This window comes from Camarhynchus parvulus, chromosome 10, assembly GCF_901933205.1.
Source record: "Camarhynchus parvulus chromosome 10, STF_HiC, whole genome shotgun sequence".
Lineage (NCBI taxonomy): Eukaryota > Metazoa > Chordata > Aves > Passeriformes > Thraupidae > Camarhynchus > Camarhynchus parvulus.
This window is the reverse complement of record NC_044580.1, coordinates 16,658,472-16,679,114: the sequence shown is the minus strand read 5'-3', so window position 1 is coordinate 16,679,114 and position 20,643 is coordinate 16,658,472. Positions and strand designations below refer to the sequence as shown.

The 20,643-nt window shown below is 43.0% G+C and overlaps 1 protein-coding gene across 2 annotated transcripts in view; it reads left to right on the top strand.

Annotated features, from left to right (window-relative positions):
- IGF1R (insulin like growth factor 1 receptor) overlaps nucleotides 1–20,643 on the top strand; it is a 171,129-nt gene that overhangs the window by 118,417 nt on the left and 32,069 nt on the right. For both annotated transcript variants that reach the window (XM_030955067.1, XM_030955068.1), the window contains exons 3-8: nucleotides 8,594–8,906; nucleotides 11,378–11,523; nucleotides 12,986–13,130; nucleotides 16,805–17,019; nucleotides 18,978–19,104; nucleotides 20,336–20,574. In XM_030955067.1, the coding sequence (XP_030810927.1) occupies nucleotides 8,594–8,906; nucleotides 11,378–11,523; nucleotides 12,986–13,130; nucleotides 16,805–17,019; nucleotides 18,978–19,104; nucleotides 20,336–20,574 (1,185 nt within the window). The remainder of the gene's footprint in view (nucleotides 1–8,593; nucleotides 8,907–11,377; nucleotides 11,524–12,985; nucleotides 13,131–16,804; nucleotides 17,020–18,977; nucleotides 19,105–20,335; nucleotides 20,575–20,643) is intronic.

Sequence of the window (20,643 nt, the reverse complement as noted above, 5' to 3'; positions counted from 1 at the left end):
AAAGCATGTGGAAGTGTCTCAGCAGAGACAGCTTGAGCTCGGCAGTGTGAGCTGTGAGCGCGCGGCCGGCAGCGCTGTGCACGCCGTTTGTCCCGTGAGTGCATTCTGTGTGCTTGCAGTTTCTGGGGGATGTCACAGTCAAACAGTTTATTTATCAAGCTGTTGGGAGAACCGAAATAGTTCAGTCTCACAACGGAGGAGGTTTTTAAAGATAGTGAGCTGAGCACAGGCCGGATGGCACTGTCATCCCTCACTTGGGTTAGCAGGAAGCACTGAGCACTCCCAGCTGCTGCTGTTCCATCCTGCTCCTTGCTGACCCAAGGCACTTTTTCCCTTTTTCCCAGTGCCTTCTGACTCAGGTGTTGGAGTCCTTTGCTTGGCTTGAGCTGCCTGAGGATTCAGAGCTGCTGAACTTGCAGCAGTTCACTTTGGGTTTGTTGTGTCCAGTGCCGCAATGGACTGGGAGCATCCTTTGCACTTCCCAAAGCAGGTTCTGCAGCCCAGCTCCAGCTTTCCTGCGCACACGCAGAGCTGGTCAGGAACCCCTCAGCAAACAGACAACTGTTGCAGCAGTTCTGTTGTCTGCAGATCAGACCATGGAGGGTGGAGTTAAAAGTTTAGATCCAGATAGTTCAGGGTGATTTACAGATTATTAAAGCAATTTGCATCAAGTCTGAAAAGGTAACATTTTCCCATTTCCCTCTGAGACGCTTCCATCCGTGGTTGTGGTGTGAGAGGGAAGTAATTCTAATGCAGCTTTAAAGTCAGCTGTATCCTTCCCCCTGTCAGTGTTGCCTGTAAATTTGTTAAAATGCATTAAGAAATGGATTCATGCACAATCTTCCTGTCTGCCTTTAGGTCTTAGAAATTCTGGAACTTTCTGTATTCCCTCTGCGTTTATAATAGAGGAAGTTTTAGAATGAAAAATATATTCCATGGTTATTAAAACCAAGGAAAGAGCTCACCCTTTGATTGTTGTGGATCTCTAGAGCACAATCGTCAGCTGCTGTCAGATTTGCTTACACTCTTGTACTTCTGGAAGTCCTGAAGGAAATACTTTATTTGATCATTTTAGCATAATTGCCTTAATACTGTTTGGAGCATCGTTGCTGTTGTTAGCAGGGTGCCTTTCACTTGCAATGTACAAATATCGTGAGCGATGTCATACTCCCAGATTTAGTAGTTTTTTATTTAAAACAAATGCACCAGGTGTCTCTGATAACTTTGCAAACCATCAGCATTCTTGCAGCTTGTTTTGCCCTTCCAGTATCATCCCGCTCTTTTCTCAGGCTCCTGAACATCTGGATCTTAATCCTGGTTTTACTGGCTTATCTCACTGACAGGTGAACAGCTTGAAAAATCTTGCTCTGTAGTAAAGCAGTTTGAATGTTTTTGGTTTTTCTGGCTTTTTCCTTGAGTTTGCATCTTTCTAACTTTTAGAACTCAACAGGTATTGTTATTTGTAAGTGTCGTCTGAGTTGGAGACGAACAAAAATGTTCTAGGTTTACTCCACTGTGTGTGTTATGAACAGTTTTCCTGAAGAAGCTTTTTTTTCCCTTTAATTTTAGTGTAATTAGCCTTTGGCTGGAGCAGTGTTGATTCAGCCTCCAAGACGAACATTCTGTTTCGTTGCTGGTGCCAGAATGGTTAAGCTCTTGATGGGTGTAAGGCATGAAAGCAGAAGGGCATTCCTGAAATGGAGCAGGAGCTGAGTCCCTCCAAACCAGTGACTCTTGTTTGCCCTGGATTAAACTGCCATGATCCTTCAGCATTAAGAGAACTACATAATTTAGGCCAGTGTGATAATGTTATCAGCCTGTCTTCCTCCTTTAGAATAAATCTGGAATGTGAATAGTAGTCCTCCTCCAGCTGGGCTTTTGCCAGGAGATGGCTGACCAGCACTCCTTGCTTGCAGTATATTAATTAAATCCTGTAAAGCTTATTGCCTTACACTTGCAGCATTTGGAAGACAGGCAGATTAAATCTTGCTTTAAGCAAGAACAAGTAAAACCCCAATATATCGCTCGTAATCTGCAGCAAAAGGAAAAATAATTTGCCTCAGAGCTGTTCCTCAGCAGCACTTTGCTTTCCTTATCTGTTATTGCAGAGTTCAGGAACTTCAGTTGTCCCTTTAGGAATGTGGACGAATCTGTGACAGTGAGTGGGGGGGGATGGCAGTGGATGGGGGAGCAGCTTTCACCACCACGGGGGGACCCTCATGTTCCTGCCTTCATCCCCACTCTGGTCAGTGTTACTGTTCTGCTTTGCATCTTCCAGTGGGAAATTTCCTGTGCGTAGAGGAAATGTTTTTGGAACAGTGCAGTACTGATGGTAAAACATTCCCAGCCAGTTTGTTTACCCAGTGTTGAAGATAGAGTGCAACTGGCCCCAGGTCCCCAGAGATGGTTGTGTATCTGCCTCCGTGGGGTTTGTTTATGTGCTGAATTCATACTGCCGTGGAAGGGACTAAATGGACTTGTTTTTTTCCTCATTCTCCCGAGTGCCAGCTGCAATGATGCCAGTCTGGGCTGTGCTGGGCAACATAAACTGTTTTGAAAGAGAATGCAATTTGTGCTGCCTGGGTTTGTCAATAACTCGTGTTTGTTTGCACCTTCCTTACGCACTTGGGAGCAGACATGCACTACCTGTGCTGTCCATGGGTTCCTGTTGACTGTGGGATAAGGTGGTTGTTTTCTTCACTCAGGTTTCCATTTGCTCTCATTTTGGTGTGATGGGAGTTCCTGTAACGCTGGAGCATTTAGCAGGGTTGATTGCTTCATTTGAAGAAAGCTGAAGGGATGTGGGAGTTTCGCAGTGCCAAAGAGTGTCCCCAAGTCCTCTGCTCTGAGTAAAACGGATCTGGCACACATGTTGTTTTGTATCACAGCTGGGAAGCCTGGAAGCTGTTTTGGTATAACTTCTAGGGTAAGGAATGAATGAGAGGTGGCCAAAAGAGAGTTGTGTGGGGTATCAAACTCCGGTGTATCCAACTGGAATATGCTCATTGAATGATGAATGTTTCCTCTCTGCTTTATAGACCTCATTGCATCTGGTGGAATCTGAGAGTTTCCAGCTGTTGGACCTTCCTCTCCTAACCTGTCTCCCACTCCTTTCTTCTACTTCCTTTGCTCCAGAATAATCTACAGGTTCCATCTACTGCTTCCATCCAAGCACTTGGCTCCAACTGCTGCACAACTGGCTGTGTATTGTTTTTCACCTGTAAAATCCTGAGGAGGGGAATGCAAGAACAGATTCCTTGATCAATCTTTCATATGATTAAAAATTGTGCAGTTAGTGGGCTGATATCAGGCTGGGCACATCCACTGAGGTTATTTTGAGGTTCTGGATGCTTCATCACACCCACTCCTTCATGCAGGGATAAAGGCATATACAGCATCTGCGACAAACAGAAATACCAAGAAGCAAGAGACCAGAAAGCTTTGTGTGGAGGCTGACCAGGTGTAATGGGAAGAAAATAATTCCCTGAACAACTTCAGAATAATTTCAGGATCCTTGGAAAGGTCCCAGGGATAAAAATGGGTTGGTAGTGACTAGGGTTTAAACATGGAAACACATGACTGATCTCGAGTCAGACATAGCTTGTGGGCCATACACTTAATGCCCTTTTGGTGTAAGTTTGTATGTATCCAAGTATTTTGCTGGTGGACATGACTCTATATACTGGAGGTTTAAAAGGAGGAGATGATCTCTTTCAGGTCCTAGATCAGTGCTGGATTGCACTGAACTTTTGAGATCTGGCAGTTAATGTCAAAAACTGCCAGACTGTGTACCTTAACTATTAGAAGGTGGTTCGACACGGCAGCATTTTTTGCCTGTAGGATTTCACTGAATATGAGATAATGAGTTTTAGAGATGGGGGAAAAGAAATAAGAAAAAACTACACCATTGTTGATAAGCTGCTAATGGTTGTTTCTGTGAAAGATTTACACAACTGCTCTGAGCGGCCTCTTCAGTGCCTTGGAGATGACTTTTGCCCATATTTCTGTGATCAGAACACGCTACTGCATGTATTTAATATGTGTATTTCCTTTTATTCTGTACTTTTTGATTCCAGCCCTGACCATGAATCACTGGAACTGGATTTTCTGAGTAATGTCTCTCCAGTCTCTCTATTCTCACAGAATATTGGGCAAAAGAAATCAGGTCTTGTATAGGCTGTTTGAGCATTTAAAGTCAGCTGTTTGAAAGGCCGTACCAAAGTTTAGTCCATTAAAATGCAATATTTTTGAAATCCTGTCATGTAGAAGGATTAACATTCCAAAAGTGGCTGTATTTTTCTGTCTTTGTGGATAAATTTAGACAGCTAATTTTTTTCAGTAGTTGGCCAGGAGAAAACACTCCCTTCCTCCTCTGGTTTCTACTCAAAGCGAGGTGCTTTATTCCCCCCTATTTTTTTTTTTCTGAAGCATTGTTTTATCTGAAGGATGCTCTAAAAAGCCAAAAAGAGTATACAAAAAAAAACCCAAAAACCGAACCCCAAACCCAAAGAAAGATCAAATATCTCTTTACAAGGAGAGAAAGAATCCTTAAAAAATATTTATCCCACACTTGGCAACCTTTTGCTCGCCCGCATGTGACTGGCGCGGTGCCATCCTTGGCCGAGGCCGGCGCCTCTGCTTGCCAGGAGTCTTCCTCCTCTGGCTGCATTTTCACTCCCTGTGACTGATTGTTTATTCACCTGATTTTTCTGCTCCAGCATCGCTGAAGTCATGGCGTCTTGGAGATGATAAGAACACTTTGTCTGCCCAAACTGCGCGATAGCCGTGATGTCAACGCGGGGCGTTTGCGGCGAGCCCTGGCGTGGTGCACGCTCCGCATAGCAGGCAGGGATTAGATGTCAGACAAACTTACTGCCACCTCCTCAGCCTCAGCCTGTCCAAAAGGGAACTCTTGTAAATACAGGCAGATGATTTGTTGCTTGCTTTTTAAATTCACCCCCCCAGAGCTGTGTTTGAGGATTTCCAAACCTTGCTTTGTGTTTGCAGTTCTGGTTTAGCATCTTGGGGGTTTTAATTGAGGATAATGAGTCTCTGAGTCAGATTCTCTTGGGGCTCCTTGTGTTTCTAAGATGTTTCTTGCGTTTGGTTTTAAGGTGTCCCCTTGATGTATGTCAGGTGTGATTCTGATTTGCTCAGTAAACAGGCATCTTGGAATAAAAAATTTTGCCTTTTTTTTTTCTTTTTTATCAGTGATCATAGTATCTTAATAGTACTTGGAAAATATTTGTTGGCAGGGAAAACTCACTTGAAGAAATCAGAGAGAAGGTGAAATATGGATGGACAGTGAAAGTTCTGTGGTTGGTTTTGCTCTGGGAAATTGGATTTGTGGCTATTGATAGTCTTGTACTGTCTTTCTCTGAAGATCTGACACCTCTTTCACTGCCTAAATGTAAATGGGTGCTGGTCTAGTCAGGCCTCCATAATCTCTTTATTAAAGTACTTAAGGGTCTGCCCTTCTCCACATCTTGCTTTGACTTCCTCCTCCCATGGCTGCCCTCCAAGGTCTGTGAAATTTTCCATTATTTTGGTATCTCCATGTGATGACAATTAAGCATTTTTTGCCCTTGGGCTTGTCAGCAAGGATTTGTTCGGGGGATTGTTTTTTTTTTTTGTATTCGTCATCAGCCTTCATGTTCTGAGACACTGTTGTACCTGGCTGATAAGTTCTGTCCCCAGATTTCTGCCCACTGTTTGCTCCTGTTTGTGTCTCTAATGTTCCTGCAGAATAAAGTCAACAAGTTACTGAGTGTATTGCAGGGCACTTTTTTGGCCAGATTATTTGGAACGTGCATTTTACATGTTTTGGTGCAAATCTAGGAGCCCAAGGAGCACAGTTTGGGAGGGTGGGGGGAGGATAGATGGGTCTGGCCTGTGAGGTCAGCCACTGTTGTTTAGTAAGGTTTTTAGAACAGAGATATCTGAGGGAGCTGGCGTGTAAGGCAGATAAGGCTTTTTTGTTGTTGATAATATGTCCTACACACACACACAGAAGTTCTTGTTCTGCCTCTTCAAAGAAACAGGATACCCGTATTGTCTCCAGGCTGAAAACTCTGCCAACGTTAGCAAGAACAAGCAGAAAATAGGACTGAGGAAAAAGCGAGGCTGCTGAGCTTTTAAAAAATTATCTTTATAAAGTTTTCAAGAGTTCACGTTAAAATGATTAAAATATTACTATAGTTTTGAAAACCTGTTTCACTGATTGCCTTTTTCATGTGAACTTGTGTATCCTTCTGTGTTCCAATTTATATTTCCATAGACTAGAGTCAGCAGATTTAGCAGGAGATGCAGGGAATCCTATTTTTATAGCAGACTGCTCATGAATGGCAGAGGCATTAAGGGAATACAGGAGTCTTTCCCAGGAATGAAACAAACTTAATCTATGTTTATCCCAATACTTAGTACAGCAGTGTTTGTTTTCCAGCAGATTGTTCAGATGAAAACAAAGAAATGATGTATTTAATCAATATATCCAGTAATGAACTTTCTGGAGGCATGGGGTGGGGTGTGTGTGTTTTTTTTAGTAGGGCTTTGAACTGGAAATGTAGCTACCACATGAAATCTGAGTTCTGGCACCCACTCAGCACAGCAGTCCATCTGCTAGCAAGACACACTGATTTATTTTTTTTATTTAATCCCTTAGTAGTGCCAGATGCAAGTCCTGTGTACCTTAAGGTGAAAGGCAATTTGTGATGCCTTACTAAGGTGGCATCTGGGCAGACTTCTTTTGCACTGGTGCAGATTACAGTCAAAAAGAGAATACACACCTGCATGCATGTTTTATTTTGGTATATGGGTTTGCTGTATATGGTTTGTTTCCTTTTCAAGAGAAAAAATCATCCAGCCTCTTCAGACAGTGAATTATTTAGCAGTGATTGCTTCTACATTCCTGCTTTCTGTAGTTATACAGCTCTGCAAAATTTTTCTTAATTTGGTTTTCATGTGATAGTTAGGATACTTGTGGTACCTGAGCAGGTACAAGCAGTGCTCATGGTCCCACCTCCTTGTTCTCACAGTCTCCCCCCTCCATCTATTTCAAAACAAGGTGATTAAAATTAATCAGAGTCGATATAGAATCATTCTGACAAGAAATCCAAAATTCTTCAATGGCATTTTGACAAGTCCTTTTCAAGGTGGGCACTACTTCAAGTTGTCAGAAAATGGCTCTTTTATTATCAAAAGTCAGTATAAGGTGTTAATATCCTGGATGCAGAGCTCTGAGCAATGGGGGTTTTTGTGGGTTTTTTGTGGGGGAATTTTTGTTGTTGTTATTACTCTTATTATTATTGCTTAATAGCAGTCTTGAACATTTTGTCCTGTGTCAAAATGGTGGAGTTCCGCTGAATGGGACTGTAAAAACTGGAGAGCCTGGACTTTATGGGTAGAAGAGGGCATTAAAATTTTAGGCTGCTTAGTCCTGCATTAAAACAACACCGTAGCTGCAAACTGAGAGATAAATCACAATGAAGAGTTCGTGTGGAGTTTCATCAGCCGCTTCAGTGGTCATTTTGGGATGTTAACTTCTCTCCCTATTCTCTGCTTTCTGCTGAAATCATTCAGTTTAAATGTCTGTGTTGCTTCACTTGGATGTCTCTGTAGTGGCACCACTGAAATCCAGTTTTCTGCTGTTGTTACTGATACAGTGTTTTAGCTAAGTTAGAAAGTGGCAAACAGCCACTTAATGCAAACCAGATTTGCAATCTGTGTGTTTCCAGAGCCTCTGGCACACGGCTCATGTGGCTAAAAGGCCATAGAGTGCTGTAATCAAAATGCTGTTGTTACATAAATATAATGCTGCCACTTCTTTTGATCTAGCAGTGGTGAGCTCGGCTGCTGAGGATTCTGCTCTTTGTTCATGTCTTCCAAGCTGAAATGCTTTTACATAAAAACAAATGTCTCCATAAATTTGCACCCCCTTTTTTTCCCCTCCCTTTCATATTTTGTTCTGTGAACCCAGAATTTGAGGATAAGGCAGAAATTTTTTATGCTCTTCGGGGGAAAATAGTAGCTCCATAATTCCTCGGTATTTGATGTGGATGATGATTTGATACTTTATTAAACCGCATTTTGCACACATAAGCAACATTGGGATGCTACACTGGGGTCAGCCCAACCATGTGTGCTGCACAGAGCAGTGCTTCCTTCTACAAGTGTAATTAAGTTGTTTTGAAGGAAGCTTGTTTTCTTGCCAATAAAAGACCAATTTGAAGTACAGATAGGAAAGGCAAGAAATGCTTAGAAAGACAATAAGTCAGCATGCCAAAAAAAAAATTTGTCCATAATACTAGGGCTATGGAAAAGGTTCCAGTACTGCCTGTTTCCATTATCCTTATGTTGATCTTGCTTTCAGCAGTTTTCTTTATTACTTACTTGGTTCATGTCATAAATTTGATCTGAGAAAAAGATACTTTCAGGCAAATAAAGCTGAGAAAACCAGAATCTTTTTACAGTAGTGGGTTTGGTTTCTTTTCCGAGATGCTCTAGAGCGCAGGGAATGAATCGCCATGGAGTTTCTTCTCTAGTGCCACCCACCCCAACAGATGATGCTCATGCTGCCTTGCTTTGTGTCCTGCAGTGTGCCCCAGCTCGTGCGGGAAGCGAGCCTGCACAGACCAAAACGAGTGTTGCCACCCCGAGTGCCTGGGGAGCTGCACGGCGCCCGACAACAACACGGCGTGCGTGGCCTGCCGCAACTACTACTACGAGGGCGTGTGCCTGCCCACCTGCCCCCCCAACACCTACAAGTTTGAGGGCTGGCGCTGTGTCACCAGGGAGTTCTGCTCCAAAGTCCCCGCCACGGATGCCAGCGAGTACGAGAAGTTTGTGATTCACAACGACGAGTGCATGGCCGAGTGTCCCTCGGGCTTCATCCGCAACGGGAGCCAAAGGTAACGCAGCTTCTGCCTGCTCGTCCTCTGTGGGCTTGCCACTCCCTGTTCAGGGCAGCTGGGGGTGTAAATTCCTTGGGGTAGAGGGGAGGATGTAGGAGCAGGAATTTCAGTGGGGGATTTTGTGGCTCCCTGGTAGAAGCTGACTTAAACCTTTCCATGAGGAATCCACCTGGTGGGTGTGTGCGGTCCTGTGCAGCCTCAGTGGGCTCAGGTTCTTCAAATGGCTGGAGGAGGTCATGCCATGCAGAACCAGGTCTCCAAGTAGAGAGTAACAAAGCAAAAGTGAAGCCCAAGGTTGGAGATGGATGATGACCATTGTCACACAGAAAAAACCATAGGAGTTACCTTGCCTTGCATATCATTTGCTTTATGTGTGCCTGCATTTTAGACATGTGTATTCTTCAGTGTATTTAATTTAATTTCCCTTTTTTCACTATTTCCAGGAGATAACAATGGTGTTTTAGAAGGAAGTAATCATATAGATGGTGGCAAAAATAATGCAGCACACAGAATAATTTCTTTTATGACTGTCACTCTCCTCCTGTTATTTAATTCTAACAGTTGGAGCAATGTTTGCTTGTGATCTTTGTAATTTCCAGTGGTTTAAGCAAGCAGCCTTCATTGACTACTGTCCCTTGGAAATCACAGACTTTCAGTAAAGGATAGTCAGTGTTCTAAAATCTGTAGTGCTTCAGTATTATGCTAAAAGATGTCTTTGTAGGCTGCTGTGTTTTCTGGAAAGGTGATTGTGGTGATGCAGCAGTTGTGTGTCTCCGTGTGCGTGTCATCCATCTGTTCCAGGCAGTCTCCAGTTGGCATTTGGATACAAGCAACTTAACACAGCCTTTGCCCAAATCCAGATATTCACCTGAGAAATGCAGCTTTTGTTATCTCCTGGAGCTTGTAGTAGCAGCTTTTTGAGCCGCTTACGCTGGAGTGCGCGGCCATCCTGTCTTATCTCGGTGTTGTGCTCTCTGCAGAGATTGAAAGGAGCTGTAACTCAAGGCTAGTGAATGTTCTGTTCCCCAGAGGTGCTGTTAACAAATAGTTGCAAATGGAAAGCATTTCCAGCATTCTTTGTACATTTAGTTGAATCCTCTTTCTTGTGTCTGCAGCTTTTAGTGGTTTGTGGCATGTTAAAGAGCAGGATTTTGAAATAGGAGCTTACTACTTAGAAAAGGAGCTTCTTTCTGCTGTGGTTTATGCATGGAAAACTGTTATCAATTTACATGTTTCTTTAAGCCTCAGAGGAAAGTGGGTTCACTTTCTTTAAAAAAAAATAAATAGTAAGCCTCTGTCCATCAGTGTTGTCAGCAGAAGCCTTTGTCTTTGGAGCTGGGTTTGGGTTTTTTTAATTTTTATTTTTCCTCTCTAAAGTGATACTAGGTGGAGTAAGTAATTGTGAAATACTAAGTAAAATGCTAGAATAAATTGGAAAATAAAAATTACCTTCAATGAGGAAAGACATTTACTAGGAAGAATGATCAGAGGGCCTGTATTGTGCACACATGAAGTGTCCAACTTCGAGATGAATATGTAGGAAAAAAACCATGGAGCATTTAAAAAGCTCCTGCAGCCAAAGGCTGGTCTGCCCTGAGTTCTTGTTGCTTGAGTTTGGCTGGTAAAAATGCTTCTGAGTGCCTGTGAGTGTAAGGAGAAGTGAGCCTGTGTTTCAGTGTTGCCTCCCAGCTTCTGGCAGTCTGGTTCCTCTGTGTTTGGGAATGTGTGTTTCTTGATGTTTCCATCTGTATCACCCATTTTGAACCTGCTTAGACTTCTGGCCTTCCTCTCCCAGTTTCTGTTGCCATTTAGTTGTCCTTGCATCAAGACACAATCTTCTGTTTCCTTAAACTTGCTGCTTTAATGCCTCTTAAGCTGTAAGAAGTAGTGACTAATTGACTGCTCACTTTCTCAACATCCCTCCTGTGACTGTGTGTCCCCACAGTTGTCTTTCTGAGTTAAATGGCCAGGAGCATGGAATTCCCTAGTGCAGAGCTTTAAATATTGGTTTATGGACATCGACACAGACAACTTTATAAGACTGTGAACAGTATTTTCCCATCTCCAGTTCTTGGCTGGCCTATTTTGTGTTGAAACCTCCCTGCACTCTGAGGCTGCTTTTGTAAATGGGAGGGGAGAGGTTCCTGGGAGCAATTCAGTTGGAGTAAATGCACAGTTGTAAGGGCACTGGGTTTTACCTGGGGTGCCTTTGACTTTGGAAGGACCACAGACCCTTCCACAAGCTGGCAGACCGTGGGTATAGGTCCCTGTATGAGGTACAATCCTCCAGCTTCTCTGGAGTGCAGCAGGCAAGAGTATCCTGAACAAGCATGACAGCTTTCATTCTGACCTGGAGGATTTGCCAAAGCTTTAGAGGGAAATATCTTCCAAAATTCAGCTCAGAGCAGTCTGTAGACTCAGAGTTGTATATCACTGTTTATTTTCAATATCCTTCTCTTTCCTCACAGCATGTTCTGCAGCCCTTGTGAGGGGCCTTGCCCCAAAATTTGTGAGGATGGAAAAACAAAGACCATTGACTCAGTCACATCAGCACAAATGTTGCAGGGATGCACAATTCTCAAGGGAAATCTGCTGATCAACATCCGCCGTGGCAGTAAGTGATCGCCCTTCTTTCGGAACCCTGATAAGGCTGCTTTTCACATTTTTCCTTCTGTCGTCAGCGTGATGATAAGAACATTAAAAACTCAGCAAGTTGTTTGCTTTCCAGGCCCAGAGCAGTGCTCCTGTTTGATTTGGCCCTCTGCAGCACCGTCCTGCCCCACGTGGGTGGAATGGGTATGCAGCTCCCAGGGAAAGCTGGTATTTTTGTTAGGGTTTTTGGCAGGACAAGGAACCAGGATTAGGCAGTCAGATGAGCAGTGGTCCCAAAGGGGTAATAAAGGCCCAAGAAGGTGGAAAAGTTGAAAGTCCTTGCATCTGGATAGGTAAATAACTTGTCACATGGCATTGTAAGACTGCAGAACCTCACTTTTTAAGGCAAGGTGTGGTGTTCTGCTAGAGCAGGGAATCCAGAGTGCTGAGAGCTCTTATAAAGCCTAACACTGTGCTGCTGGATGGTCAGCATTAGTGAGCAGGCAACTTCTGTCACATGTCTTGAGCAAGCAATGGATTAAATTTGTCAGAGCAGTGATTCATCAGCCAGGGAGGTGTTGACAGTTGATGAGCTCTTAAAAGCAGAGTAAAAATTGTTGTTAGTTTTTATTGGACTGGTATGTCCCTATGGAAGGTCCCTTTTAGTTTCATGAATAGGATTGAAAGATTGGGATCTGTTTGATTCCCTGCCTCATGCTGAATGAAAGTTCCAGGGTTTGGTTACAGCAGCATGTGGATTTTTTAATTTGTGGTCCCACTGCTCCAGGTACAATCTTCCTTTAGGGGAAATGTTCCAGTTAGCTGGGGCAAACGTGTGGGAGTTTTTTTATTTTTTTATTTAAGCATTATTTTAGAGTGCCAAAGAGCATCTGATTATTTGGTATGGGAAAGTGAGTTATCTGGAACATGCTTCATGGCAGGAGGATGTTCTGATGCTTTTATCTTTGCTGTTTCATCAACTGGTTCAGTTTTGTAGCTTTTCAGGTCATGGAAAGCAGTGCTCTGTGACCCAGAGCAGACCAGGAACATACCCTCTTCTCTTCATCTTCAGTCTCATTCTCTGTTTTCCAGTGGAGCTTTCTGCCTGACCTTTGCTCCATACCCAAAGAGCAATTCCATCTCATGGTGTGTGCATTTACACAAGGGTCTTTTCATCCCTGCCAGAATGCTGGCTCACCATTTGGTGCTGGCTTCAGAGGGCAGTGCCCATGGAAAAATCAGGTGTTCCAGTATGGAAAAGCAAGACTGGTTTCCCACTGCTACTCTGTGGCTTTATTTTGCCCTTCAACCATCTGGCTGCACAGGCAGCTGTTCTGGGGGAGGAAAACCAGTGTCTCTCATTTTCAAAAGCAGCAAGTACAAACATTATCTTTTACTGAGCTACTGCTGGACGAAGCAGAATATTCGGAATAGTCAAAGCTGTGAATTCTGTTACAATAATGGTTATCATTTTCTCACTGTAGGTAACATTGCCTCAGAACTGGAGAATTTTATGGGTCTGATAGAGACAGTAACGGGGTATGTGAAGATCCGGCATTCCCATGCCTTGGTCTCCCTGTCTTTCCTGAAGAACCTGCGGTACATTCTGGGAGAGGAGCAGGTGGATGGGTAAGTGTTCAGATATTTGTGGATGCAATTTCGCTTTAATAGAAAACTGTGGAGAATAAGTCTCCTTAAACCCATTTACTTTCATTTACGGACTCTCCTCTTCCACTAATATGCAGTGTTTTCCTCCTCATGAACACCTCTGCACAGCATTGCTCATTTGCATTACTGTCCAAATCAGCATGTTAAATTGAGTATATGACAAGTATTTTATGGTACCTTTGCTGTTGCTTTTCACTTTAGGTTTTTCTAGGTAGATTCTTTATATCAATAAAGCAGTTTTGTTTGTTCTTTTTGCTCTCTTTGACAAAAGAGTGTCTTCAGAAACAATTGGATTTCTTTGTAGTTCTTTACTGTTGGGTTTTAGAAGAATTTTATGGAGAAGTCAGCTGAAAGGAAATAAGAATTTTACTGGCCAGGGAGTGCAACTGGAAGTGAAACACAGTGCAAGTTGCAATTGTTTGCGACTCCCTGAAATGTTAGCATTACATGGATTATCTACTGAGCATGCAAAAGACTGGTCAGGAAAAGTTGATCCCTTGAAATGTTTGCTGTGGATTATATTGCTTCTATAATTACTCACCATGTGATACTTATTGCTGTACATAACTCCTGTTTTCCTATGATGGTAAAAGTTTGTCAAGGCAAAAGTTTTTATCCCTGCATGGTGTGGGATGCTGAGGTGTGGTGAGGGTCCAAACAGAGAAGTAAGTAGGTGCAGCTTTGAAGAAGGAAATGGGGCTGAGTGGGGAGGTAAACCAGATCTATAGTAAAGAGCTGCTTGTGCTATAATTCCCCTGTGTTAGGAAGTGACTGCAGTTACATACTAAGGGGCAGGGGCAGTCTCTTTGCTTGGAAGATGCCTGGCATAATTTAGGCATTACCACAGTCTAAATAACATGTCCAAAAATACTTAGGTGGAAGTAGGCACCTGACAAGGAAGGACTGAGCCTGAACAATTACTTGGGCAGAGCTGTGAACGACCAGGAGTGGGATCTTAACCTGGAAAGCAGTGGGCTGCTGGGACAAGAGCTGTTTGTGCCAGCAGTGCATTAAGAGGGGAGAGAGGGGGTAACTTAAGGCCCATTATGATTGTTGCTCATTTCATGACTGACCCCACAGCCACTGTCCTTTTATTTATTGAACTGGACTGACAAAACAGCACTTCAGATGTTTTGTTCCTTATTCAGTTGCTGTTGCTTGCCTTGGTTATCATGGAAAGTGGAAAGTTTAGAGGGAATCTGCTTTGTTTGTCTGTAGAGTTTTCATTGCCTCTTTTGAAAACCATGTCTGTAGTGAATGTGCTTCCACAGCAAGAAAGTAATTTCTCCTTGCAGGTAGGGAAACTGAGATGGAGATGTGCTGCCAGAGGGGTCTCAGTTTCTGTTTCAGGGTTTTGTTCTCTCATCTGGTGCTGACTCTGCCAGGCCCCTCCATCCTCTGCTGGGGTCTGTGTGTTCCCTGCTGTGTGCAGGGATGGTGTGTAGGCAGCACATCCCAGAGCATCCCAGGTTGGGTACTGGAAAATGAGCAGTGTGTGGCCTTCAGGAGCAAGTGGCCAGATGATGACAGAGGAGGAGTTTCAGTTGGGGCACTGTCCTGCTCTGATGTTGTGTTTCAACCTCTGCAGCAAACTGGGGGACAGCCTATAAAATCCAAACAACCTCCCCCTGTTTTCTACACCATTTTGAGGCAGAGGCATCAGCTGTCAGGACTGTTGGAAGGCGTGAACAGGATCTCTAGCTGTTGTGTGGTTGCTCACTGAGGAATTCACGGCTTGTTTTCCTGGGATAGTTGTTGTCAGGGTGTGGTGAATCCAGACAGTCTTCAGGAGAGCAGCAAGGCCTGATCTAACCACAGCATTCCAGCAGAACAGGCACCCTGTGCTGAGGGTGGGTGGGGAATGAATGACACCCTCCAGACCTGTGGTGACACCTGGCTGCAGTGCAGGCTCCCATGGGGGTGCTCCTCAGCTCAGTGCTGATTTTGGGGGAGTTTCTCAGCTGCCTGTGTGTGAGTGAAGTTTGAAAAAATGAGCTGGATAGTTTGTACACTGAGGTGTGAGGCTGGGTTTGTATGGAGGTTTCAGAAGCTCATATATTTAGCTTTTCAACCAAGGCAAGAAAACACTGAACTTTAGTAAGGTGCAGTACTTTGAAATCAACACAAGGTTTGGTGGTGGCTGTCAAATCCCACAGGCAGTTCAACATCCTTGTTCTCTACTGGCAGAATGCATTTATAGCACAAACATGTCTGCTCTCTTGTTAACTGAGCACATTCTTCTCAGCATCTGTGTGAAGTGGTACCAGATAAAGCAACTTCATTAGAAATCAGGTCCTGGGTAATTAGGGGACAGATGGAAATAAGAAAAACAACTTGTCTTTCACATTATTCTGAAAATATGCTCTGCATTACAAGAAATGACAAATCTGTGTAGATTGGAGCCAGAATGCACAGTTCTTGTTTCAGGTTGGGTGAGAGAGGAATTAATGCTAAATTTTAAATGGAATAATTGATGGGAAAACCATAAATGAATAATATGGCATGTGGTTTGTTTGCCACATTTTCCTGCAGAAACTGTAGTTAGAAGGGTTTGTAGAAAGCCCAGTGTAGCTCTGTTGGCAATGTCTTAGCAGTGTAAGATGGGCTTCATTGTGTTAATAGTGGATTTTGTGTTGCTGAGTTAATGGGGGAACTTCCCAGCAGAGTGAAATAAATGCTGCCGTGGTGGGTTATCTTGATTTAGGTTCATCAGCTCCACAGACCTTTATCTCATTTCCCAGTGGTGCATTCCTGTCCCTGCTATCCCGAATATCAGTGTCCCTGCAGGTGTTGTCTTGCAGCTGATGTAGAGCCTACAATCTTGCTTCTGTTGCATGTCTGCTTTTTTCCCCAATTCAGCCAAATTGAGTAGTACCAGGAATTTCTTCATAATATTTAATAGGGCTTTCATAATATTTAATAGGCCTTTTACATACAGCTTTGTATACAGTATCTGTGGAAATAAAGGATGTGCATGTTATTCCAGGGCTGTGCTTAGGGAATGGGCTCAGCACAGCTGCCTGTGTTTAGTTCTGGGCTCTGAAGTGTGGATCCTGTGCAGTCAGGACAACTGTTTGCTGTTGGGTTTTGATGTACAGGTGCAGCTGTACTTGGCAGAATGTAGGAAATCTTTACTGGGCCAAGAGGTAGAACAGAAAGGCAAGGAAACCTCACTTGCAAACTCTTAGAGTTGCTTTTGTAAACATAAGCAAGAGCTGTGTTAATGACTGTGTTTTATTGTCAGAACTCCAGAAGGCTTTTCCTTCCATAAAGTACCTAAGGTTACTGCTTCCCATTTGCCACCAAATGGAAAATCCAGTGTAGAGATCTGCTGCTCAGAGGACATGAATTTATATATTCCTCATCGCAGCTCCTATACAACTCTTAAAACACGTTGGAGTGGGGTGTAGATGGTGTGGTGTCACCTTTGGAGTCCTGTGTCACACTCATTTCCTTGCCCCCTAAACAGTCAGGGTTAACTTGCTCCATGGGAGAGAAGAAAGCCCTTTGCTGAACACCAATTTAAAGTAAGAGGGAGCAAACACAGTATTTCAAAATTTTCTTGTAGTAAAGTAATATTTGTTGGAATGAGCTGTGAATTAAACTATTTTTTTTCTTCAAAAATTTCCTTCTAGGAATTATTCCTTCTATGTGCTTGACAACCACAATCTTCAGCAGCTGTGGGACTGGAACCATCATAACTTGACAATCAGTGAGGGGAAAATGTACTTTGCATTTAATCCTAAACTGTGTGTTTCTGAGATTTACCGTATGGAGGAGGTTTCAGGAACCAAAGGACGACAGAGCAAAGGAGACATAAATCCAAGGAACAATGGGGAGAGAGCCTCTTGTAAGTAAACAAACAAAAAAATCTCAATGCCAACTGCATTGGAGGGTGTCACAAGAACAAACCCAACATGCTGACCTGTTGCTGACCATTGCAATATTTACAATTTTAGGAGGATTTCAGCCCTTCTTCTTGCTCAGGCTTTAAACTGTAGCTGTGAAGCTACCTTTACATGAGTGGAAAATGATGTGGTTACACAGTCCGTATCTCATCTGTAAAACCTGCTTGCAGGAGATGACTTCTTCCCAAATGCCCTGTTTTGTGACAGCAGCAGCAGATAACAACAGGAGCATACCTGGGAAAGGAGAAATGAAATCCAATAGTTTGGTGTATCCAACAAGGAGCAATTTCTCAGTCTCCTTTGTAACTGTGCATCATTATAGGGATTTTCCTTTCACTGATACTTATTTTTTCTTGATGCTAAGGAAGCTGCTGAATAACAATTCCATAGACACCAAAGCAAACTGTTTCTGTTACATTCAGCTGCATTTAAGCTCCTGCCAAATATTGTACCTGGTTGCTAGAAATGCTTGTTTCAAACTTATTTTGCTCTGCTTTGTTTTCAAATTACTTGCTTTTGAATTCAGAACACTTTTTACTGTTCTGCAGTATTCTCAAGCCTGAGCATATCTGCATTTAATTTTGGATTCTGCAATGGTCAGAGTTATTGGAAAGTCCTCTCTTGGCTTTGGTGGCTTGCACATCAGGTCTCCAGGTGAAACAGAATGTTTAAAAGCAATCTCTCTCCTAGGAATTAAGAATGCCTACAGGTCTCGCCTCAAACCTTAAAACTGGCAATGCATTTTCCCCTTGGTCGCTTCATGGTGTTTTTGGAGCTGAGTAAACTAAAATGGATCTTGTGTATAAGTCAAGTCCACTTGTTGTGGATGGTGCTTACAAAACTAGGACACGTAGTCTGCTGAATGTCTCTTTGGGCGTGATGCAGACGCGCAGATGGCCCAGATCCTGGTTGTAAGCACCCTCCATTCTTTGCACGTTCAATAGAGCAAAGCCTTGCAGACCTGGAGGAGTTACAGACACACAGCCAGGCCTTACTACCACTGAGGCCAGTGCCAGCCGCTGCCTGCTTTTTTAAGAAACCAGCACAGAAAGCTTTCTGACTCTGAGAAGGGCAAAAGAATCAACAAAAGCTCAACTGCCTTTGCAAAGATAGCACCAACAGTGCCAGTGTACACGGGGGTGAAAACCTCTTTATTTTCAGAGCTTCTATGGAACATTAGAAACCAGCTCACAGTTGACAGAACACAATTTCTTCATCCAAGAATTAAGTTTTTAAAATGCTATTTTGTTTTGGGTTGGAAAGCTCAGTGAGTTGGTAGTGGGAAGCCATTCATTTCAAAGCTGTGGGCTTCCATCCAGGTCTCTTCAGAAGAGTAGCTGGAAGCTGCTGCCATCAAATGGTTGTGCCGTATATGAACTGAGTTTTGGCGTTCTTGGTCCAGCCTCTGATGAATGGGAATGTAAACTCCTTTGTCTTTTCCATGTTGTTCAGTCTCCAGAAAAACAAATGGTAGTTGTCAAAAGTTGTCCTGGAGAGTGAGCACACAGAGGCCGGTGACTGCTCCGCGTGTGCTTTGGAGCCAGATGATGAATTCAGTGCTTCCAAAACCAGTCCTGTGGATAAACAGGGCTTCCATTCCTCCATCAGGGAAACTCTGAAGTAGTTTTCAAGAGCTTTCTGATGATGCATTAAAGAAAATCCGCTTCAAAAAAATTAATAACAAGTGGCTCAAACATTTTTTAAACTGATTGCCAAGGTCACTGCTTACCCTTAAGCTCTCAAATGTAGTAGGAGGAAAGAGACAAAGGCTGTTGGTATCCTGTGGTGTCATAGGTGCTACTGGAAAGGCTCATTAGCTAAAACTGATATCTAAGAAGCAAAAACCACTGAAAGGTGATGTGATGCCAACTCTGGCATATCCTGTCCTTTTGCATTGCAGGTGAAAGCAAAATTCTGCATTTTGTTTCCAACACGACGCTCAAGAATCGGATTAAGCTGACGTGGGAGCGGTATCGCCCTCCAGATTACAGAGACCTCATCAGCTTCACTGTTTACTACAAAGAGGCGTAAGTAGATGTCATCAGAGATGAACCAGGGCAGTCCCAGGGAGGGCAGAAGATTCTGTTCCTACTGTAGGGAAGGCTTATCCTGTTTGTATGTTTCATCCTCAAGTCTTGCTTTTGTTCTGATTCTTTTCTTGGTGGAGCACAGGCCTTCTTTAAAAAGAGGATTGGTTTGAATGAGTCCTACAAATGGATTGCAAATCCATCAGGAGGTTTCAAATTTGAGAAAAGAGAAAGGTGGATGGCTTGGCTCTTCTCAGAGGTCTGATTTGGAGCTGCTCCTAAGTCACCATGTTTACTGAGATACTTGCTTTCTCTAGTCAAAGAATTGACTAGAGAGCATCCCAGGTCAGGAGTTTGCCCTGCCACCTGGATGAATTGTCTGAATTTGGGTTATTTAGACTGTCCAGCTTTGGTCATTTCCTACATGAGTATCTCTTGATAATGAAGGTGTGGGGCAGTTATTGGAGAAATCCAAATTACCTGGGAGATGCCTCTGCCTTTGAATATCCTTGTAATGGCTTAGATTTAAAATAATTTTAAAAAACCCTAATGAGCACAAAAATTAACTCTCCAATCAGTCTGAAGGTGTGAAAAGGAGGCTTGGAATGCTGGTAATGATACATGGAGCAAAGATGTGAGACATGGAAGCACAAATGGTTCATGTCCAGCATCACTTGGAAAAGATCATTGTGATGTTCTACAATAAAGCCAGTGCTGGCAAGTGTACAGATATTAATAACAAGAGTTTGTATGCTCTTTCACCAGTGTTACAACTTCTGAAAAGTAGAACTGTATAAATGTGTTTGTATTGTGTGGAAATAAAAGGGTAAAAAGCCCACTGGCCTGGTCAAGGCAGTCTTGGAACTTTGGGTTCTTTATGGTAAAAAGCTTGGCCACTATCAACAACTGTTTTGAGTTGCTTCTGTTTGATATATGTTTATTTAAAGTCCAAATATGTCTGAAGCATTTCACTGCCTGTTTTCAGTAAAAAAACAAGATAAATTTAGAGTTTTTTTGGAGAACATTGCTGTATTGCTCATGACTAAAACTGAACTCCAAATTTTGTACTGCTTGGAAATGCTTTTTTTTTTTCTGGTATATTCTGCTGTGGAAAGCAAGTAAGCTTTATTTGTTTCATTGAGCAACTTTGAAGCGAGGCACTCTTATACATATATGACACGTTTTGGGAGAAAATAACTATTTGTGATACTTTTTTCTTTGAATATTTCAGACCATTCAAAAATGTGACAGAATATGATGGGCAAGATGCGTGTGGCTCCAATAGCTGGAATATGGTTGATGTTGACCTGCCACCAAACAAAGAGAACAATCCTGGAATTCTGCTGCAAGGGTTGAAACCTTGGACTCAGTATGCCATTTATGTCAAGGCTGTTACCCTCACAATGATGGAAAATCATCATATTCATGGAGCAAAAAGTGAAATTATATATATTCGAACCAACGCTGCAGGTGAGATGCTGGGCTCTGGGGTGAGAGGTTGATAATGCTGCAGGTGTGATCAGTGCATTATTGTATAAG